Genomic DNA, 24,286 nt, shown 5'->3' with positions numbered 1-24,286 from the left:
TGGACATGTACCACTAGCAGAGGCCGGTGGTGGATGTGAACCAAGTCCAGAGGCCAGTGACAGGAACCGCAAAACCTATGGGGGTAGGGGTGGGGTGGAATGGGACGGTTAATTAATGCCTGTGTCTTAGATGATCTGATCTCTGGCCTAGACAACCATGCAGTCAAGGGACTGGCAGTGATTGTTCCATTGCCTAGGGACTTGAGTGGGATTTATATAGTGATTTTCAAGGATGTCCTCCTGCATGGTGGGGGGAGGGGCCCTAAGTCCCAATATATGATAGATGGAAACCTACCCCGTGTTCTGACCTTGGGTATCTCAGCTAAGGGGCCTTTTCCCACATGCATTGTGAACAAAGGCTGTCTCAATATTCTGACCTTGTCCATCTCAGGTAGTTATGGCCTTATGCCAAGAAAAGGGGTGGGAGATTATCTCTTGTTGATATATAATCAGGGAAAACTAAGATGGAGGGGGTTGGGGGAGTGGTTCAACAAGACAAGTAGAAAGTTTCCACAGCAAATTAAAATTGCATCACAAATCAGAATTACAAGATGGATTGAGGTTACAAAATGAAATTTAAAAACCATCAAGGGATCATACAGTAATGCATATTTCCACTACAAAGACAATCCTTTTACTCTTTCTTAATTGATTATCAAATTCCTCTGAGTGGTTATTTTAAACCTTTTCTTCCTTTCAAGCTTCTCACAATGCTCCCCCCCCCATCCTCTCAGTTTATCACCTTTTCTATTTATACTCATTGAGTGACCTGATCAAGTCCCAAGGGTTCTGTTTATATTTTTGCTTGATGACCTCATCTCTCTGTGCAGATGACTCCTAAATCGGGGTGTTTTGGTAAATGTTTAATAATGTCTCTCTGAAAAAAATGTACTCACTACACATTTTTTAAATGTAATCTGCTGTGTTAACATTTTCTCCATCACTTTCTTAAGTCTGGAAAAATCCGCAAAACAATAAATCAAGTCCTGATTTGTACTGTTTTGCTAATTTCTGAAGTGTAAATACTCATACTGAAAAATAACAATCAGTTCCAGCCCACTCCTGCTCTTATACATGTATCTAGCCTTAGTTTCTTTCCTGCGCTTCAGTTCCATATCACCAATTGCCTGTTGGATATTTTGAATTAGATATCCCATAGGAATCTCAAACTCTTTATGTCCTAAACTGAATTCATTCTTTCCCCCCAAACCTACCCCTCTTCTGAACTCCCCTATTGCTGTCATGGGCACCACAATCCCAAGCTATTTTGCAAAACAATATGCCAATAAAATGCATAATTTAAATGAAATGAATGTTTACAAAAAGTATAAATTCTCCAGATTAACAGAACAAGAAAAAGAAATTGAACAAGCTATAAATGAACTCCCAAAGGAAAAAAAAGGTCAGTATCAAATGACTTTATAAATAAATTATACCAATGATTCAAAGAATAATTAATTCTAATACTAATACTAAACTATTTGGGGGAGAAAAAGGTAAAGAAGGAGTCCTACCCAATTCTTTTTATGACACAAATAGCCTCTTGATACCTAAACCAGAGAAAGTCCAAACAGAGAAAGAAAAGTATAGACCAATTTCCCTAATTAATTTTGATGCAAAAATTTTAAATAAAATATTAGCAAGGAACTATAGTAATATATTTCAAAGATCATATACTATGATAAGAATAGATTTATACAAAACTGCAGCAGTGGTTCAATATTAGGAAAACAATAAACATAATTGACAAAATTAGTAACAATAACAAAAAGCATCTCCTCATATAAGAATGTAAACAGTTTAATCTTATTTAGTCCTTTGTGATTGCTTTCTCTCAATTTATGCTTCTCTTGACTTTCATGTTTGTATGTCAAATTTTCTATTCAACTCTGTTCTTCTTGTCAGGAATACTTGAATGTATTCTATTTCGTTAAAGGTTCATTCCCTCCTCCCCTTCCCCCCCCCATCAGGATTGTATTCAGTTTTGCTAAGTAGATTGTTCTTTGCCTAGCTTCTTTGCCTTCTAGAATAACACATTCCAAGCTCTCTGGTTCTTTAAAATTTTTATTGTTGTTGTTCAGTCATTTTCAGTCATGTCCAATGCTTCGTAACCCCTTTTGGGATTTTCTTGCCAATTTCCTTCTCCAGTTCATTTTACAGATGAGGAAACTGAGACAAACAGGGTTAAGTGACTTGCCCAGGGTCACAAAGCTAGTGTCTAAGGCCAGATTTGAACTCAGGAAAAGTCTTCCTGATTCCAGGTCCAGCACCCTATCCACTATGCCATCTAGTTGCCCTTCAAAATAGTTGTTTAAAGTGTCTAGGCTAGAGATCAGATCATCTAAGACACAGGCATTAATTAACCGTCCCATTCCACCCCACCCCCTACCCCCATAGGTTTTGTGGTTCATGTCTCTGGCCTCTGGACTTGGTTCCCATCAACCACCAGCCTCTGCTAGTGGTACATGTCCATTTACCACTAATAAAGCCTCCCATAGCAACTCCTTGATCATTCTTTCCAGTCAAAATCTATCTGAACCTTTTTTATGGGTAATAGGCCTGAACCACTGGTGCTCCCTTTTAGCTCATGTGCCACTGACCACTGCTAAATCTTGGATGATCTGATTATGATTCCTCGGTATTTCAATTCTTCCTTTCGGGCTGCTTGAAGTATTTCTTCCTTGACTTAGAACTTCTGAATTTTCCCTATAATATTCCTGAGAATTTATACTTTGGAGTGGTGATTGATGGATTCTTTGCTCTTCAGTTCTAAGATATATCCGAAGTTTTCTTTTGTAATTTCTTGAAATATAGCGTCTCAGATCTTTTTGTTGTTGTTGCCTTTTAGCAGTCCAGTTATTCTTAAATTATCTCTCCTTGATCTGTTTTCCAGGTCAGTTGTTTTTCCTTTGAAATATTTCATATTTGACTTTGTTTTTATTATTTCTTAATGTCACAGAGTCATCAGCTTTCATGTGGCCAATTCTGATTTTTAAGAAGTTACCTTGTTAGGAAAGGGGTTTGTTGGATTTTTTTTACATTTTTTTCCCCAAGCTATTAATTCCTTTTCAATATTTTTCTTCCTTAGCTCTTGTTTCTTTCCCCAGTTTTTCCTCTACCTTTCATTTGCTTTTTAAAATCAGTGTTAACCTTTTTGAAATTCTTGCTTTAACTCTTCTAGGAATTCTTTTTGGACTTGTGTCCCAGCTGCATTTTTTTAAAGCTTTGTTTGTAGATGTTTTTGAGCCATTCTTTTCTCTATGTTTGAGCTTTACTGTTTCCATAATAGCTCTTTAAGGTGAAATTCACTCCTCTCACATTTCTGAATAAAGCAGGAGAAATTCAGGAAACCATAGTAACTGAATCAACTATAAATTTATGTTTCATAATCCCAACTGGACACTGATTGCAGCAAAGCAATCTCCCTAATTTATTTACTTTTACTATCCCACTCAACACAGCAGCTCCTTCAAACCTTTTCACCCCTCCTCAGATTTCCTATGGCACCCTCCCCCTACTCTCTCAGCTGAGAACCTTGCCTCATATTTCACTGAATAAACTGAGATCATTCAACAAGAGCTTCCTCTTCTCCTCTCTTCTTTATACATCACTGAGATGTCTTCCGCTACTATTTCCTTTATCTTTGTCTCACATTGATGCGGTTTAGGGGTTCAGGGGTGCTAGGACCCCAAAATCACAATATGCGGGTCCTGCCCAAAAGAATTCAACCCAAGACTTCTTTCAGCCAAAGACAAGGTTTATTAGAATATCTGTCATATTGGGCAGACTCTTAAGGAGTCTGAACATGAGTAAGCAGTGGCTAGATTTTAAGAATCTGAGCATCTTAATGGAGACAAGATGGACCTTACATACAGAAAGACTGTGGGAGGGATCTAGGAGTGGCCAAGTAGTTTGGGGTGATGGGAGGAAGGGCCTAAGGAGATCTGGATGGGAGTGGCTAGTAAGCTAGGATGAACAGAACTCCTGGGACCTGGACCTTGTGGCCAAGGGAGAATGGAGCCTAACTAGGTTTAAGGGTGGGAAATGGCTTGGGGCCATACATAGGGGTAAGACAATGGTGGGGAGATTGGGTGTAGCCACAATGAAAGGCCAGTTGATTATAGCCTCGGGGGAACGCCAGAGATTTGGCCATTTGGACTGGGAAAGTCCAGGGTTTTTCCTTTCTGGGGCCCAGATTCCAACCCCATCAACATGAAGACATGGCTCTTCTTGTCAAGACTAACTCTTCTAATGCACAAGTGATTCCATTCTATCCTATCTTCTCTAACAGATTGCCCCCTATATATCTCTACTCTCTCACTAATCTTCAATCTCGTCCTGTTTACTGGCTGCTTCCTTCTTCCTATAAATATGTCCATGCCTCTCTCATCCATAAAAAAAAAAAAACTTCCCTTCAGCCCTTCTCTTGTGCTAGCTATCATTCTATATCCTGCTCCCTGTTCATGGCTAAACTCCTTGAGGTCATCTCCAATCAATGTCTTTACTTATTTTTTCTCTTTACTTATTTTTTCTTAAGTCTCTATAGTTTCACTTCTGACCTTATTGTTCAACTGAAAATGCTCTCTCCAAAGTTACCAATAATCTTTAAGCACCAACTCTAATGGTCTTTTCTCAATCTTCATTATTCTTAACCTATATGCAGTTTTTAATACAAGTGATCACCTCCTTCTCCTGGATACTTTCTTGTATTTTATCTCTAGGATTTATATCTAGTATAATCTGTTTTTGTGACACTCTTCTACTCTGTTTCTCCTCCTAACCCTCTAACTGCTCCTTCCCAGCTTCATCCAGTTGGTGTATGGTAACTGTGGATCTCTCAAAAAAGTATCTCTTCTTGGTCCTCTTTCCTTCTCCTTCTATATTATTTTTCTTGGTGTTATTACATCGCCAATGGATTAAATTGGAATCTCTATGCAGATGATTCTCAGATCTATTTATCCAGCCCTAACATCTCTCCTGACCTTCAGTCTCATATCTTCACCTGTTTATTGGACATTTAGAATGGATGTCATGTAGATATCTTAAATTGAATCTAAAATTGAGCTCATAGTCTTTCTTCCCAAACCCTCCTCTCTTTCTAACTTTCCCGTTGCTGTCAAGGCTACCACCATCCTCCCAATCATTTAGGCTCAAAATCTAGGTGTCATCCTCAACCTGTCACTTGCTTTCACATATCTCCCCATTTTCAATTTGTTGCCCTATTATTTCTATCTCTGTGTCATCTCTCCGATACATCCACTGATCTCCTCTGACACTGTCACCACTCTGAGCAAGCCTTCATCACTTCATGCTTAAATTATTGCAATAACCTGCTGGTTGTTCACCCTGCCTCTCCCCACTCCAGTCATCCTCCATTTTTCTGTCAAACTGATCTTCTTTAAAGTCTGACCATGTCATCTCTATATTCTATTAACTTCAGGATCAAATATAGAATCCTCTATTTAGCTTTTAAAGTCTCTTGTAAACTGGCCCCTTCCACCCTATCCATATTCTCTGTATATTCTCTGATCTATTGACACTGACCTCCTTGCTGTTATTCCCAGATAACTTTCCCATCTTCTTACTTTATGCATTTTCATTGGTTGTCTCTCATAACTGAAACTTCCTCCCTTCTCCTCATTGCCTCCTAGCTTTTCTGGCTTTGTAAAGTCCCATCTTCTACAAGAAGTCTTTCCCAGTCCCTCTTAATCTCAATGTCTTCCCTCTGTGTTTATCTCCATTTTATCTTATATATATACTTTTTGTACATACTTGTTTGCCTTGTCTCCCCCCATTAGTCTGTGAGTTCCTTGAGAACAGGGATTACTTTTTGTCTTTCTTTGGATCCCCAGTGCTTATTACTGTGCCTGGCATTTAATAAGTATTTAATAAATGCTTCTTGACTTGACTTGACTTGCTACTTGTTATATTGAATGAAGTTTTGGTTTAAACCTCGTTTCTACCAGACTGCTTTCCAGTTTTCCCAGTAGTTTATATTAGATAGTGAGTTCTTTACCAGCAGCTGGAGTCTTTGGGTTTATTGAACACTGGGCTACTATTGAATGTTGTGTACCTAATCTATTCCACTGATCGATCTCTTTACTTTTTAACCAGTACCAAATCATTTTGATGATTATTGCTTTGTAGTATATTTTGAGATCTGTTACTAATATGCCACCTCCTTTCCCACTTTTTTCATTATTTCTCTTGAGTTAATGAAGAGTGTTACCCATGTCCTCATAGAAAGGTGATAGACTCACAGTACAAAATAAAACACATATTTCTGGACATGGCTAATGCGGGAATTTGTTTTGTTTAACTATGGATATTTGATTTGAAGATTTTTTTTTCTTTTGGGAGGATAAGGAAAAGAGAGAAAATAAATGCTCGGGTAGGCAACACACCTTCTGCTTTCCCTTCCTTAAGGAACCCATTGACAACAAAGTTATGTGGCTCTTCAAACAGCCTCAGGGTGTCTACCAAGTGTGAAGAACCTGGACTAGTGGGTGAGCCTTTTTATGCCCTTAAATGACCAGGAATCCCTGTTAACATAACCAGAGGCTACCAGGAAGCTGCATGAGGGTTGGTGTAGTGCCCAATCCAGTCCTGGAAATGACTTTGTCACCTTTTAGGAGAAACTACCCTAATCTATGTTTCCTCAAGGAGAGGAAAACCCTGATAGATATTGATCCTATTTCATACTTGGTGTCAAGATCTTAAAGAGCTTTTAAAGGACCTTCTACCATGTAGATGTTTTGGAGATTTTACTGGACAACCCCTTTGGATTGGCAGTACTAAGGAGGAAAAGAAAAAAAAAAAATATATATATATATATAGCAGGTTCCTTAAATAAGTTATCATGAAGAAAATAAAAGGAGGAAAAGAAAAAAAAATGAAAAGAACAAAAGCCAGAAATCCTAGGTTTTTCTTGCCCTCCTCTCCCTGAATCTCAGATCTCTGCAATCTGGTCATGTAGTAGGTGATGCCAAGTCTCTGCAGTTTACAGTGAGTCTCCTGATGTAATGAGCCAGAGCAGCACCAAAAACATTAAGGCTAGAACACAGATGATGCTTCCAGCAAAGTCAACAATTCATCATCATATATCAAGATTATCTATAGTAATATGACTAAGACAAGGGTGGGGAACTTGCGGCCTCAAGGCTACATGTGGCCTTCTAGGACCTCAAGTGAGGCCCTTTGACTGAATCCAAACTTCACAGAACAAATCCCCTGAATAAAAGGATTTGTTCTGTAAAACTTGGACTCAAGCAAAAGACCCCACCCAAGGACCTAGAAGGCCACATGTGGCCTCAAAGCCATAGGTTCTTTAGACTAAGAGGTCATAAGACTCTTGCATGCAAGCTGTCCTGGGATCTAAGTTGATACCAAGGCTCTTCCAATACCACCACCCACTCAGTATTCCCTGGCCCACCCAACCAAAACCTCCTTTCCCCCAAGAGTCCTATGAGGGGATAATACCAAATCTTTAGCATGTGTATAGGATGCCCTGGATTGATTGTTAAGCTGTCATTACTTCTCTGTATCAGGCCATCACAAAGAATTCTGTCAGAGACACATGGCAGAGGAAGATAAGATAACCTTTATTTGTCTAGTAAGATACTATGAATTTGAGCACATGTTTCAAGGTGGTTTTATTTTTAATTTCTTTTTCTTTTTTAAATTTTATTTTGAACTTAAGAAATAAAACAAGCATTTCCATAACATAGTAGAATAGGAAAAAAAAGATGATTGCATATGAAACTGCAAATCTTTTATGTGCAACTTGCTATTCCTTTCAAATATGTGATAAGGTTATTATGTAACTTTCTTTTTTCCCCTTTTTTCTTCCCTTCCCCCCCTACCTTAGAGAGAGGTACCATTACACACAACCATATATATATATATATATATATATATATGTGTGTGTGTGTGTGTGTATATATACATATATATATGTAAAATCATTCTATACATAATTCTATTTATCAGTTCTTTCTCTGGATGCAGATAGTGTCCTCCTTCATAGGTCCTTTGTGGTTAATTTGGATATTTATAATAGTCAAAATGACTTCATTGCTCAAAGTTGTTCTTAAAACAATAATGCTGTTACTGTATATAACATTCTCTTGGTTCTGCTCATTTCGCTCTTCTTTTTCTTATTTTTAATCGTTCATGGAGAAAGTGGTAAGTAATATGGTCTATTTACAGTTGCAGACCTACTTAAATGATCTCATTGTGTTTGGAGAGACATTAAAAAAATGAGAAAAACACTAAGGGTATTGATGTAGTCTAATATATTTCATCAATAAGCAGCATTATTGCAGAGTATTTATTAATAATTTGAACCACAAAATGTGTCAAAGGTAATTATTGATCCTGAAAGATAGAAGTACTTACTACCTGCACACATTGAAGGCATTATCATGAACTGAAGACATTTCTGGAATTTGGTTCTTTTGTAAAAATCTATATCATGATTACAAAGTTTTTCTATTATCTAATCCATGTATATCTTATTAGAAGGAATCATATTGCCAGTCTAAACTGAAAATAAAGGAATAGTATCTAGGAGAAGGAAGATTATAGATGGATACACAATATTCTGAGCCTTAATCATTAATCCTCAATGAGGTGTAAATGGGTTTGCAATTACTAGGAGCCAAGAGGTATTATCAAACCTCTCAATGATTTATAAATGAGTCTATCCACACCTTCCATAGGAAGTCCCAAATAAAGGTTCTAAGTGATGTTATTAATGGGGATGTTTGCACCTTATCAAGTTAATCTGGCTCCATTGATCATCTCAAGGAGGAACTGATGGTGAGACAGATGAAGTAATTTACCCAACATCATACAGGGATCTAAAGACAACCAGGACTAGAAGTCTCTTAACCAACAGTCCACTACTCTTTCCATTACAATCAGCAGCATAACTTGAATATAATGTCTTTATTCATTGTCTCAGAATATATTCTCTTATGTACGTCAAATGAGATAATGAGCATAGAGTATTTTGTAAAGTGCAAAGCACTATATAAATATAAGCAATGATCATGACATCCTCGTAATAGCCCTGAGGCAGAGAGACAGACAGGCATATAAGAATGCCTCAGACATGGATTGGTTAAATGGCTTGCTCATGTTTTCTTGGCATATTTTGCCTTCAAGTGTAGTTATTCTCTTTTTTACTCTAACTATATTGTGTTTTACTAGAGCTATCCAGGCAATTCATTACATGATCTGGGGTGCATCTGTTGTAAAGGCTGACAGTACACAATAGCCTACTACAAGCAGGCTACTGAACCAATAAACTATCTTTATAAGAACATTTAAAGTTTCAGCAATATATATGTGTGTGTGTGTGTGTGTGTGTGTGTGTGTGTGTGTGTGTGTGTGTGCAGATAGATAGATAGATAGATAGATAGATATTCATCTTCCCCCAAAAAGCCTTTTAAGATGCATGCACCGTACTCAGGTTTTCAGGTTCAGCTTCCATCCTTTGAGAAGCTCTGTGACATGGTGGGAAGAGGGCTGACTGCGAAGAAAAAAACTGATTCCAATTTCTGCTTCTGACACTTATTAGTGGGGTGACCCTGGGCAAGTCAATTAACCTCAATGAACTTCAGTTTCTTCATTTGTAAAAAGATCATACTATATTATCTGCTCTCGTAAAGTTATCGTGAGTGAAAAATATTGTTGTTCAGTCATATCCAACTATTCATGACCCAGTGGATCAACTGTCCATGGATTTTTTTGGCAAAGATACTGGAGTGGTTTGTCATTTTCCTCTCCAATTTTATGCAGGCAGAAGTTAAAGGACTTGCACAGGGTCACACAGTTAGTAAGTGTTTGAGGTCAGATTTGTACTCTGGTCTTTCTGACTCCAGGCCCAGTGTTCTACCCACTGCATCACCTAGCTCCCTCTCCCACCCCTACCCCTATCATAAAATATAAGCTGTAATATTTTCAGTTGTTTACTGGAGCGACACTCTACTGGAGTAGACACTCTAGTGGAAAAAAATAGGAATGGGAACAGGAAACCTGAGATTTTTAGTTCTCTTTTCAGCTTTGAATTGAATTTGGCTAAATTGCTGAACCTTTTTGGACCTAAGATTAATCAATCAGTCACTAAGCATTTATTGACTTTTTCTATGTTTTAGAAACATTTAGAAATACTGTGCTAAGATCTAGGGATACCGAGAAAGAGGGGAAAAAATCCCAGTCCCTGGCTTGAGTTTTCATTCTGCAGTTGTTTTTTTCTTTGTTTTGTTTTTCAAACAGTCACCTAGAAGAAGGCAATATGGCAAAGTATAGAGACAGTTTCAAAGCCAGGAAGACCTGGATTGCAGTCCCATCTCTGATCCCTACTGGCTACGTAACCCCTAAGCAAGTCAATTTCTCAGTTCCTCAGGCAGTTCTCTAAGACTAAAAGGTCCAGAAGAAGTGATATTGATAGAGTTTTCGCACCTGAAAATTCCCTATTCTGATTAAATCAAAGTTCTTGTTCCTATTCCTACCTTACAGATATATAAGATTATTAAGAAGGGGTAGGTAATATATTTAACACTAAATATGCCCTATTAATTTAATATTTCTATATTCCATTGAACAATTTACATCAACAAATACATTTCAAATGTATGCAATAAGTAGTAGGAAATTCCATAAGTATATCCTACAAGTCATTTATTTAATATGGACATAAATTTACACTACAAATATTAGAAAACATATCATGGGGGCAGCTAGATGGTGTAGTGGATAGAGTACCAGCCCTGGAGTCAGGAGGACCTGACTTCAAATCCGGTCTCAGACCAGACACTTGACACTTACTAGCTGTGTGACCCTGGGCAAGTCTCTTAACCCCAATTGCCTCACCAAAAAAAAAAAAAAGAAAGAAAGAAAGAAAGAAAAAAACATATCATGGTTTTAAAAAGTGGGGATTTAAGAAATTTTTCCAATTGAAATGCAGGTGTATTATCTTAAGCTAATAGATATTACAGCCAAGTCAAATAGAAAATATCCTAGATTTTAATCTTTATCACAATTTTTATTGGTTAAAGCCCATTAAAACATTTTTTCTGTTACATTTCTCAAACAATTTGGAGCCAATCTATAGAAATGAAAAAGTTGAGCAGAAATAGTTTCACATTCATGACTTTGTATATTTCATCTATTTTATATTGAATTTCTGTGGATTTTATTTTTCATTCTAGATGACCTAAATATAACTGGTATCTTAGGAGCTGTAATAACTGTGGCCTTATTGATTTTATTTTGTGGCCTTGGAGCTTGCTATGCTCAGAAGAAAGGTTACTTTGCAAGTAAGTAAAAGTTTCCTATAATTACACGAATAAATGAGATGCTGTTTCTTCTACAAAATCATTATAGCGTCTGCATACTGTCCATTTATCTTCTGTAATAGAAGATGTCATTAGAGCAACATCAGTATACCATGGAGAAACTAGGCAAATAATGAAGAGAGAAACATTAGCCAGAGATAAGTTTGAAGAATATAGATTTGTGTTTGGGTGATTGGATGTTATATGTTTAAGAGAATGTTATTTTGAAGATAAGAATTGTTTTGTGGACGTAAAAATCCATTTCTGGTCAAAATGCCTTATTAGGAGAAGGCAATAAGGTATTTAGTATTGTATTTCTAAAAGCAATCAAAAAAAAAGTTTACATAAAAGCAATCGGCACAATAGTAGAAGAAACTAGTAAACATCAAAAGACACAAAAAGTTGCTTTGTTATACTAAAGTAGCCCTGAAACTGTGACCATTTTTCTTTAACTTTGGAGCCATGTGGCTCCAAATACCTATTAGGTAGCATAGTATGAGCAAATAATTTTCAGGGGATTGGAGTGCATAAAATACAAAATTTGCTTACCTATGTGAGCTTACTTACTCTGGAAGATCGTTTGAAAGTTAGACTAAATGCATCTAGAAACCTGGTACAACATACAAGTACCACAATTACCTCCTACTTATGCACCATCCTTTAAGATTGTCTATGAGGAAAATTATTTTTGCAGAGTGAAGAAAGTCCTTTGGAATTGATATTTGTAAGATACACTGCTGAATTTCTTTCTTTCTAAATAGAGGTTTGGAGGTTTGCAGGGTAATTGCTATTGTACAATGAACTTTTGCTTTCTGGGAAATGAGGCTTTAAAAATGTTTTAAACAGAAAATACACCTAAATTTAAATGAACTCTGATCAAGATTATAACATACTGAAATGTGCAAAGGAATATTATTCCAGTTGAATGTTATTAAGGACATATACCATAATTAAAATGATTTTATAAAGTGTTCAGAAATGTACCAATATAGATTAATGAAAGTGATCTGACTCCACCTGCTGGATATCAGTGAAAGTATATGTCAAAAAAATTGGTGTTTCTACAGTACATTTGTCTTCTGTAGTCTTTAGCCCTGAGTCAAAAGACAACAGTCTTGAAATTTCTAAGGGAAATAAGAAAGATGGGACAGTGATTCATATAAAGCCTACCAGGATCAGTAATTAACTAAGTTCATTGGAAAATTGACATACTTATGAAATCATTCATTATTTTCAGTGAGCAAGAGCTCATTTTCCAACTGTTAAGGAGTTTCTTCAAGGATATCCATTTTCTTAATATTCCATTTTGAAAATAAAATGCCAGGAGTTGAAGAAGATAAGAAAGTACACTGTATTTCAAAGGAGAGTTTACAAGAAGTCACATTTTGTTTCCTAGTAATCTGTATCGTTCTGTATTTTTAATTGCATTAATGATGTACACTTATTCTTTTGTAGAAGAAAACTCCTTTCAGTAAGTATGAGTCTTTTAAGTTTGGGGCTTTCTTTTTCCTAGCAAATCATTTTCTGAGTATTAGGTACAAAAGTATGAAATGTTATTTATAAAAGGTTACTTCCCTTGGGAGTTAGCATAAAAATTAGACTAACAGTTTCTAACTTAGATGCTTAATGTTTACAATGTTGGTGCAATCATGCCTAAGTTCTACCTCCTCATAACTTTATGTGGTCAGTCAGTGAGACCTATAGACACAGCCAACAGACAGCTTGTTGTTTGACATTAAATCATTCAACAAGCATTTAGTAAATATCTACCATTTATAAGATACTGACATGGACTTGGGATGTAAAGACAAAACAAAAAGCTATACCATCTGCAAGGAATTGATGTTCTATTGGAATATATGTGTATTTTAATAACTTTATTTTTTAAAATCTTCAATGCAGAGTGTTTTTATCCTAATTACTATATTGTATTTAAGTTTTAAATGACATATATTCCAACTATCTTGACATGAAATTTGGCCTCTGGATCCAGAAATAAGCATTTTTACATAAATTTCATTTTTGTGAAATGGTGAAGAATTAAATTAATGTATACACACACTTTTTAAAAGTCTCCATTGTTTCATAATATCAAGCACTTGGGTATGAATAATACTGGCTTAGGTGTTCAGTGTTTGCATATAAAATTGCACGCATACTGATGTTTCATTGCATGCCACCGTCTAAAGAAATGCCATTAAATTAAAATCGACTGGTTTTTTTTTCTGTTTAATCGAAATAACTTGGGCATAACAATTAACCCCTGTTAACCAAGAAATGATATGTGCTTCAGTATGCTAGTTTAAAACTTCAGAATCAAGAAGTTGTAATCTAATTAATAATGTGCCTTCCATGTTTCCCTAAATAGGAAGAACAATTCAGACTCTAAAGCTGCTAAAATGAGTGAATGTGTAAGTACTTTTTCAAATATGTTTTTAGATAGAAATATTTTAAGGAGATGGGGAGGGCTATAAAAGAATTAAATAATTATTTTTCTCCCATTAACTCTACCAAATACCAATTGCCCATTTCCCTTTTTTTCTAAGATAAAGTCTTATTTTTTCTAAATATAAAATAATCTTTGATAATATCTCAATTACATAGTTTTGCAGAGCACAGAAAATTGACCAAACCATTTGATGTAATTTCTGCATGTGCTTACCAGTATAAGAAAGAGAAGACAAAAGAGTGAATTAATTCTCTGTGCTATGTGGAGTATGCTGAATTATTGTTCTCCAATTCCAAAAAGAACTGAGAGAAAATGGATTCTAGTTGCCAAGTGATTAGTTTTATAGAATTATAAAGTCACAGAATCAGAAGTGACTTCAAAGACCACCTAATCCAACATGTACCCTCTATAACATTGCTTCTAGCTTCCATGTCATGACTTCCAGTGATGGTGAATGCCTTACCACACAATTTATTCTACTTTTGGATGGTTCTAATAGTTCAGGAGTATTGTTTTGCTGGGTTCTTTTCTTGTCACAGAACCTTAGAGTCTGAAGGGAATAGAAAAGCCATCCAACCCATACCTAATAGAAATTCTCTTGACAATATACCTAACAAGTGGTCACTCAACCCTTCAGAAACTTTAATGGCTCCTTATTACCTCTAAGATAATTTAAAAAATTGTTACCTTGGCAGTTATAGCATTTACAAGCTGGCCCCAGTGTATCTATTCCCAGGTTAGTTGCATACATAGATGGTGTGTCCCAGCAAAATAAGCCTGTTTTTCATTCCTGCACTGAAAGGACCAATTCCACCTCAGTGCCTCAGTACAGGGGTTCCTTCAATAGCCAGAATGCTCTTCTTCCTCACCTCTGCTTCTTGGAAACCATACATCCATTCAAAACTCGTCTTCTGATTCCCCCAATTGTTAGTTTTTTCATCTACCTGAATTTTTTTTTAACCTTTTTGTATATATCCTGTTATCTATCTGTATACATGTGGTATCACCAACTGACAATTGATCATTCAGCCTCACCTACAGTTGGGGGAAACCCAACATCTCCCCAGAAGCAGTACATTCCACTTTTGTATGAGCGTTAAGGAGTTTTTCCTGTACATTAAGCCTAAATTTACCTCTTTTATAGCTTCTGCCCATTGCTTATAATTCTGCCAAGCAGACAATCAATAAACATTTATTAAGCACCAACCATGTGCCAGACACTGCTAAGTGCTGGAGATACAAAAAGGGGCAAAACAATCCCTGCCCTCAGGTAGCTTATAATATAACAGGGGATACAATAAGCAAACAAATATATACAAACCAGCTATATATAGCAGGATAAATAGGAAATTATTAAGAGAGGGAAGACATTAGAATTAGGAGGAACTGAGAAAAACTTCTGTAAAAGATGGGATTTTAATTGAGACTCAAAGAAAGCCAGAGAAGCCAGAGGGGGAATAAAAGAAAGGAGACCATCCAGGTATGGGGGATAGCCAGAGAAAATGCCAGGAACTGAGATGACATGCTTTGTTCATGGAAGAGCAAGGACCAAGGAATACATGGCAGGGATGAAGGATTAAGAAGACTATAAAGGTAGGGGGAAGGGGTCCAAATTATGAAGCACTTTGAACGCTGGAGTATTTTGTACTTGGTTCTGGAAGGGATAGTAAGTCGCTGGAGTTTATTGAATGTGGGGGTGACATGATTGGACCTGCACTTTAGGAAAATCACTTTGGAGGCTGAGTGGAGGACGGATTGGAGCGGGAAGAGACTTGAGGCAAACAGACCCATCAGCAGGTTATTTCAGTAATCCAAGCATGATGATAGTTTGTATCAAATGGTAGCTGTATCAGAGAATAGGGGGAGTTCTATTCATGATATATTGTAAAGGTTAAATCAACAGGCCTTACCAATAGATTGGATATGGGAGACAGGTGATAATGAGGAGTCAAGGATGACACCTAAGTTGAGAGCCTGGGAGACTGGGAGAATGGTGATGCTCTCAACATGGGGAAAAAAGGTTTAGAGGAAGATATAATGAATGCAGTTTTTGACATGCTGAGTTTGAGGCCCTCGAGGATGAGGACTATTTCATTTTTGTCTTTGTATTCTTAGCACCTAGCACAGTGCTCTTCACCATTTGAATGTTTTCAGTACATTTACTGGAAAATCCTCCTTGTATAGAAAGAATTAAGGGAAGAAGAAAAAGAATAAAAATTATAGCTATGTACCCTCATACCCTAAGAGTTACCATAAAGAAAAAGTGGCTATTGCTATAGTTCAGAAAAGATCTGTGAATAGTGCCTAAAGTAGGTGGTTGCTGTGAGTAGGAAAAAGGGGACAGACTTAAGAGATTTAGAATGAAAATCAATAGGACTTGGCAACTAAGTAGATTGTGGAAAGAGGAGTAGGGAGGTTAAAAGTTGAGGGTGATTCTTAGGTTGTAAAACTGGGTGATTGCCAAGATTTTCATGACCTAGGAAGAAACAAGGAAATTAAGATCACTGGTGGATTTTAGAAAGGGGAAGAGATAAGTTCTGTTTTGGGAATGTTTGATTTGAGATGTCTATGGGACATCTAGATAGTGATATGTTGCAAGTCAATGTAAGAATGCAGGTCAGGTGAGAAATAAGGGCTGGAAATGTAAATGTGAAAGGAAGCTTCATAGAGATGATCATTGAACCTATGGGATACAATGAGATCGGTAAGAGAGAATATTGGTAAGATAAGAGAAATAAATAAGGCCCAGAATAGAACCTTGGGGTACTCCCACAAGTAGGAGGCAGAACATAGAGGGTAAATCCAGCAAACTAGACATAGAAGAAATAGTCATTTGGAAGACAACCATGAAGATAATAATGTCATGAAAATCAAGAAAGCAGAAAGTATCCAGAAGGAGGGGATAAACAGTATCAAATGCTTTAGAGACATCAAGCAGCATAAAGACTGAGAAAAGGCCATTGGGTTTAGCAGTTGACGTTGAGATCATTGGTAACTTTGGAGAGAGCAGTTTCAGGTAAATGGGGTTGGAAGCCCCATTGTAAGGGGCTGAGAAGTGAATGGGATTTGAGTAAGAGGAGTCAAAGAGAATTGAAAGCCCTTTCTAGGACTTTGGTAGTGAAGAGAGATTTAATATGGTGGCTAGAAAAGATATCACAGACAGTTGAAAGTTTGTTTTTTTAATTATGGGGGAATCTGGGCATGTTTATAGGCAGCTAGGCAGCATTGAAGGAGTAATGAGTAAGAGACTAAAGATTAGAAAGGTGTTTAATCTCACTGTTAATTCATATTGAATTTGCAGTCTGCTGAAACCACTAAATCTTTTTTTTTTAAAGAAAAATGGCTATCTAGTCATTCTTTCCCTATCTTGCTGAAGCTGCGTTTTTGAATCCATGCATAAGGTTTTACATTTATATTCATTAAATTTCAACTTATTAGATTCACTTATAGAGGAAATGTGACCTAGCGAATAACTGCCAAGTGTGGAATCAGGAATCAGGAGACCTGGCTTTATATTCAGCTGGTGACATTCACTGTGACCTTGGGCAATCCCCTTAACTCTATGTACCTTAAACAACTGTTGGTGGAAGATGTCCTGTCACCAACAGTATCCTACATTGATGAAATCACGTATCCTTCATACATATTTGAATCCAGTGTTGTTTCCTGTCAACATCTTTCTGAGTCCTGTTGTCTAGTGTGTCAACTATTATTCCTCCAGCTTTTTGTCTTCAGCAGATTTGATAAATATGTCATCTATGCCTTTTTCCAAGTTATCAAGCCAACATCTGCCTCTGCAACATGCCATGCAGTATACATATATAGGAAAATTTGGAAAAGTGCTAAGATAGCCTAAGATAGTATCCTCTACATTATTTCTGTCTGATATCTCCAAAGGTTAAAGTTAGTATAATAACTGTCCTTGGTTTTTATCACTGCATCTTCCTGACCTTCACTGAAGTAAATCTAATACTTATAAGCCTTCATTGAAGGCCAGAAAGAGTAGTCTTTCAAGAAACTTACATTCTAATGGACTACCCACAAGTATTCTATTCCACTTAACCACCAGACAATGATGCCATAAAAATTTATGAAGCTATTATCCATGTAGCTCTTTTAAAATAGATCACCAGTCTTGCAAAGTTTAGTAATAATGATATCTGCCTTATTAGACTATGAGTTCCTTGAGAGCAGGCACTGTTTTTTGCCTTTCTTTGTATCCCCAGAGCTTAGCACAGTGCCTGGCACATAATAGAGGCTAATAAATGCTAGTTGACTGACTGACTGATTGATCTCCCCAACTGCTACCACCTGTTCTGTATTTATTTTGTATCCATTTTGTTCATACTAATGTATGTATATGCTGTTTCCCTCAATAGAAGGCAACCTTCTTGAGAAAACGAGGTTTTGTTTTTTTTTTGTTTGTTTGTTTTTATATCTATAACTACTTAACACACTTTTTGGCACCCAGTAATCACTTAATACATATTAACTGATAATTCATTGATTGGTTTTCCTAAGTTCACGCAGCAAACTAGTGTAAAAATAAAGTAGTGGTTGAGTTACCCTGGCTTTTAGCAGGCATTGACCTACATGACGTCATTAGCTTCCACCAAATGAACACTTAAATTTCCTTACATACTATACAATTCCTTAAGGACTCTCCTTTGGTTAGTCAAATCGTTTGCAAAGATACAAATTCATTGAAAGTTGTATTTATGAGAAAAGTTGAAATCAGCAGTTTGGCATACTCAATACGGACATTTGATTGAATGTTTTTGAGCACATTTTCAAATACTGCAATGATTCAAGGAATATATTTCTTCCTTTTATAGCATACTGTTATGTTTTGGTACTTTCTATTTTATTTCTATAAGTACATAGGCAAAAAATTCTCTGGTACCTTCAAATCTTTTAATGAGAAATGTAGCTGTTTTCTAGAAATTCTAGCTTCTTATCCTTCAGAATTAGTTTCTGTAAATTTCCCAGTAGTATTTAATTGTTTTATCAATCATCTTTTTACAACTACCCTTAGAATCTACATACATAATCCAAAGACTAAAACTTTTATACTGGATAATGTGCTCTTCTATTCATTGGGCTTTAAAATTTTTTGTTAATATCTTTGGCTTTTGTTCTGAATACATCTCTTTTCCCCTCTCTACAACTCAATGAGCCAGGCCTTATAGTAAATTTCCATCTGTTGTTACAGCAGCTTAACATCTTGAATTTTAAAATCCAATGGAATTTTTACACCTTATAGAATTTACATCTAATTTTCATTACTAATTTCCAATGTCATAACAATAATGAATTTAGCAGGACCCATTTGGATCTTAATGAAACACATCTCAGGGTAAAAATTTTTCATTAAGAAAACATTCTTTTTGTATTCTTCACCTGGTCCACTATTTCAGGCAGACCCCAGCTATGCTTCAATTCATTTTCATTCACTATTTCATGCATCCCCTGGTGCATCTTTTCAACAGTATCACCAACCTGGCCTGAGACCACACCCTGATAGTTTTAACCCTTTCATCTCTTGAACTCTCTTTTGGAACAACCATGATCAGATCAGCTATGACATTGCTTCCAGAAGTGTTGTTTCCATGTAGCCCCACTCATTATCTCCATAATTTTCTAGGCCAAAACAGCAATCCTTGGTCACTACTCATTTACATATAATGTCTTCCCCTATTAGAATCTGACCTCTTTGAGGGTAGAGCCCATTTGTGGTTTTATAACTGTATCCCCAGCACTTACCACAGTGCTTGGTACATAGATATGTTTAATAAATGCTTTTTAATTCCAAGGTGACCTTGTATTCACAGCACTGTCTTTCTCTAATAGACATAACTTAGTCAATATAGTCTCAAATGTAACCAAGTATTTTTTTTCATGATTATTCAATTAACAGGCAATACATATTAATTGCCTACAATGTGTAAAGTACTGGAGAAACAATGACAAAAATGAAATAGTCCTTAGGATAAAACAAATACACAGATAGGTAAATATAATGGAAAAGGAAGGGAATAAACATTTACATAGCACATATTATGTAGCAAACACTGTGTAAATATTATCTCATTTGATCCTCACAATAACCCTTTGAGGTGGGTATTGTTATTATCCCTACTTTACAGTTGAGAAAACTGAGCCAAAAAGAAATTAAATGACTTGCCCAGGGTCACATAGCTAATAAGTATCTGAGGCAACACTTGAACTCAGTTCTTCCTATCTCCAGGTCTTACTGTCTATCCACTGCACCACCTAGCTGCCTCAAGGTATATGAAGTATATACAAAGGAATTTTAAGAGAGATAGAATGAATAGTTTAACTGGAACAATGTGTATTACTCTAGCCAGGACAAATTAAATGCCAACCTGATGAATTTGTATTTTTTCTGAGAAGTAATAAGGAGCCACTGAAGATTTTTCAGCAGAGGAATGATATGGTCAGATCATTTTATCCAGATCATTCTATCAGTTTGAAAGAAGTATGAAGGATTGATTGAAGAAGGAAGAAATTAGAAGTAGGGAGACTAAATAAGAGACTATAGCAATAGACAAGGAGAGAGGTGATAAGGGTTTCAACTAGAATAGAGGTTGTGTGAGTGGAGAAAGGATGCAAGAGACATTATGGGAATTGAATTGATAAGATTTGGCAACTGATTGGATATAGGGGTAAGTGAATGGGAATTGAGAATCATTACTATACTGGGGACCTGGGTGACTGGCAGAATTGTGATGCCTTCAACAGAAACAGGGAGGTTTGGGGAGTGATAGGTTTTGGAGGAAGTCTGATGGACTCTATTTTGAACATGTGAAGTTTGAAATGCCTGTGGGCCAGGTAGAGATGTCTAGCAGGCAATTGCTAATGTAGGACTGTAGTTTAAGAGAAAGATTAGGGCTAGATTTATAAATTTGGGCTTCATTAGCATGTAGATGATATTTGAACTCATGGAAGCAGATAAAATCAATATAAGAGAAAGTACAAAGAGAATAAGGTCTTGAAGAATAAAATTATATTATTCTGCCATTTCCTGACCTAGCAAAGTAAAGTTCCTTTAATAAAGCTTTCTCAATCTGTAGCATAGCAGCTCAATAATGGCTATTGCAAGTTCAGAAATGTGCTTCTCAGAGCACAAAGTTCCAAGGAGAAGCAAATGTGGTACTTGGAAAGAGCAGGGAGTGTGAGGTTGCTGGAGTGTTTTCTTTTTTTCTTTTTCTTTGTTTTCCTTCAGAAGGAGGGCTCTGGTGTGGAACTTACTAGGAATTCCAAGTCAATTCCAAGTTGATACAGTGATCCTGAAGAGGCAGGCTGAGACAGAGACATAGCTCAAAGGGACTTCTCTCCAGGACTGTGATATGTTAAGAGCAGTATCTTCAGAGGATACTAATATCATAACTGTAAAGATGGAAGGCACCTAAGAATCCTTTTGGTTCAGTCTCCTCATTTTATAGGTGAGGAAACTAAAGAGTAAGTTAAAGTATAAGTAAAGAATAAGTTAAGTATAAAGCAAGTAAAATGACTTTCCTAAGGTCATATAGACAGTAAGTAGCTGAGAAGGAAGTTGAACCAAGAGCCTCTGGCTCCAGAGACAGTGATTTTTCCCAAGCATACCATCGTGATTCTCCATCTTGGGAGAACTGGAATGAGCCAGACTCTTTGCCATAAATTGGAATTACATGATGAATTTAACAATGAAATTTATTAGAAATAAATATAAATTCCTTTATCTTATTTAAGAAATTCAATAGGACAAGTGCAGAATGGAGAAACTAGACAGAAACCCACATGGGAAAAAATTTAGGAATTTTAGTTGACTGCAAGTTCAGTATGACAGAAAAGTTAGTGAGATCTCAGGGTATGGAAATAGTACCAGATTGTTTTTTAAAAGATAAGTATAGTCTCTAAAATAAGGAGGTAATAGTTCCACTGATCTGAGATGTTTAGATTGTTTGTCATTCATTTTGGGTGTAACATTTTAAAAGACCATTCTTAAGGAATGCAAACCAAGGAGGGTGACCAGAATGATGTAGTTATCAGGGGAAACATAATAACTACTTTCAAATGTGTGGAGGATTATCATGTTGAAGAGGGAATAAACTTATTCTAGGATGATCAAAAAGACACAATTTGCACTGTTGTGTAGGATTTTTTCGGGTTGTGTTATATGGCCACTATGATACCTTTCAACTCACATATTTGAGGACAGATTAATAATTAGTTTATACAGACTTTTCAACTGATAAGACAAAAGAAAGGAAACAGATACGGAGGATTGCTAAAGTAGACTGCTCCCATGCTACTATTTGCGAATCTATTCCACTCAACAGTTTTAAATTTCTTGACTTGTGAATTCTTTTTTCCCTTTAATTAAAATCTGAAAAATGCAACATTAAAATACATTTAAGTTTAATGATATTATTTTATAATATATAATATGATATTTATTTTATGATAATAGCTAGCATTTACATATCACTTTAAGGTTTGTGAAGTGCTTCACAAAGGTTATTTCACTTATCCTCTCAACAAATCTGGGAGTTAGGTGTTATCCTCATCCCCATTTTACAGATGAGGAAACTGAGTCAGGTAGAGGTTAATGACTTGTCCTAAAATCCCACAGCTGTTAAGTGTCTAGAGACTGGATTTGAATTTGTATCTTCCTGACTCAACTTCCAACACTCAATCCACTGCCCCACCTAGTTTCTTTTTTTGGCCTTTTTACTAAAAAAAAAAAAGGATATAGATTTGTAAACAAGTTATTTGCATAGCTAGTAACTATATATGCTAAATTAAATGATATAATATAATTAAACTTGCTTTTTTTCTACCCTTAGGATTTCAAGCACACAAAGTCCTTTGTAATTTAGAAGACTTCTTACTTTGAGATATACCCAAACCACTGTTTGTTAAAACAAATTATTAAAAATGATTTTAAAAAACTGTGCTTTGTCTTACATTTAACAAAAGCTACATGATGAAAACAGAAAGATAATTTTGGTTAAAATTTTATCATGATCTTTATAGTATTTGAAACACAACATTTTAAAAGAATAATCTTAAGCACTTAACATACTGAATTCTGTTTTTTGTTGTTGTTGTTGTTTGGGGTTCTTGTCTTCTTTGTTAGTTACCAGTATCACAGTGTCCTTGTATGTATGCATTTCTATATTTCTTCCTAATATTTCTGTCTTATTTGGCAACTTAGGTATCTTCTTACCACTACCACTGTTTCGGAAAGAAACATTTCAATAGCTTACATTGAAAACCAAATTGTCCTACAGCACAAGAAAACATCAGCCTAATATATTTGCTTTGTAGGCACCCAGTATGGGGGGTTCAGAACACACTCTGAAAGAAAGAGCCTATTTGAACATATAACTGCCAAAATCCTGTTTTTCTATCCCAAGACAAACCTTGTTCACCCATATGAGGGAATTCATATAGAAGTACATTTGCATAAATTCCATACACTTTGTTTTTGTTTCTCTTTGGCATAACAGAAAATAACCTTCAGGAAAGGAAGACTGCATGTTGTGTATGATACCCTTCACACGGCTTGAAGCAGGAAAGACAATTGTTAGGATATACCTAGTTTCAAATCCCAATTCTACCACTTCTTGCTGTCTATGGGCAAGTCTTTTTGACCTTCAATCTTCATATCTCTCAATTTGGGGATAATAACATCCGCATTATTTATCTTGTAGGGTTGTTGTAAAGATCAAATGAAAACCTAAAAGTGCTATATAAGTGTCAGCTATAACAACAACAATGAAAATGACAATAACTCCTTCTTTCTCTTCCTTTTGATACATTCATAGCTAGAAACTTGGAACTAGGCAAGAAAGGCAGCTATCTAGAGCAAAATATGTTATAAGCAATAGTTTTATTATTACTGTTTTAAAATGCATATGTACTTAATACCAAAAAAATTATACTCTTCATGACACATTTATTTTGAGAAGTGTTATAGTGAAGGAAAATAGTTTCTACAGTGATGTTTCCCGACCTGTGGGTTAGAAGCCCACAGGAGTAGCAGAGTTATTACAAGGAATCTATCTCATTTAAATGATTTGATATAATTAATAAGCAAACATTTTCTGTTGGCTGAATAAACGGCACACATATATGTGTTTTTAAAACAGATTCTTATTGATATATTTTGTTTTTACATTACCTACATTTCCCCATTATATCTCTCCTCCCACATAGAGCCATCTTTTATAACAATTTTTCTAAGAGAAAGATGAAAAAAATTCATCAAAACCAATCACTGCATTAAAAATAGTTCCACACTTGTGGAACCACATTTCTGTAAAAGAGCGGGGGACAGTATCCCCTCCTACCTCTTCTTTGTGGCCAACCTTGTTTTCAATAATTTCACAACATTCAGTTTTAATTACGTTGTGATTATTGATCTTTCCATTGTTATAATCAGTGCTTATATTGTTTTCCAGGCTCTGCTTAATTCACTTTACATCAA

The 24,286-nt window shown here is 36.0% G+C and overlaps 1 protein-coding gene across 4 annotated transcripts in view; it reads left to right on the top strand.

Moving 5' to 3' along the window:
- The window catches only part of JAM2 (junctional adhesion molecule 2), an 86,656-nt gene extending 63,910 nt beyond the window's left edge, over window positions 1–22,746 (top strand). For 2 of the 4 annotated variants that reach the window (XM_027875649.1, XM_027875648.1), the window contains exons 7-10: window positions 11,217–11,324; window positions 12,798–12,813; window positions 13,711–13,753; window positions 22,641–22,746. In XM_027875649.1, the coding sequence (XP_027731450.1) occupies window positions 11,217–11,324; window positions 12,798–12,813; window positions 13,711–13,753; window positions 22,641–22,673 (200 nt within the window). In that variant the 3' untranslated portion in view covers window positions 22,674–22,746. Of the gene's footprint in view, window positions 1–11,216; window positions 11,325–12,797; window positions 12,814–13,710; window positions 13,754–21,037; window positions 21,107–22,640 lie in introns of those variants that run through there. The other 2 variants (XM_027875651.1, XM_027875650.1) reach the window with 2 other exon arrangements.
- Window positions 22,747–24,286: the final 1,540 nt, after the last annotated feature.

Source organism: Vombatus ursinus, unplaced genomic scaffold, assembly GCF_900497805.2.
Source record: "Vombatus ursinus unplaced genomic scaffold, bare-nosed wombat genome assembly UNPS02014809.1, whole genome shotgun sequence".
Classification (NCBI taxonomy): Eukaryota; Metazoa; Chordata; class Mammalia; order Diprotodontia; family Vombatidae; genus Vombatus; species Vombatus ursinus.
This window is presented reverse-complemented; position numbering and strand designations above follow the sequence as displayed.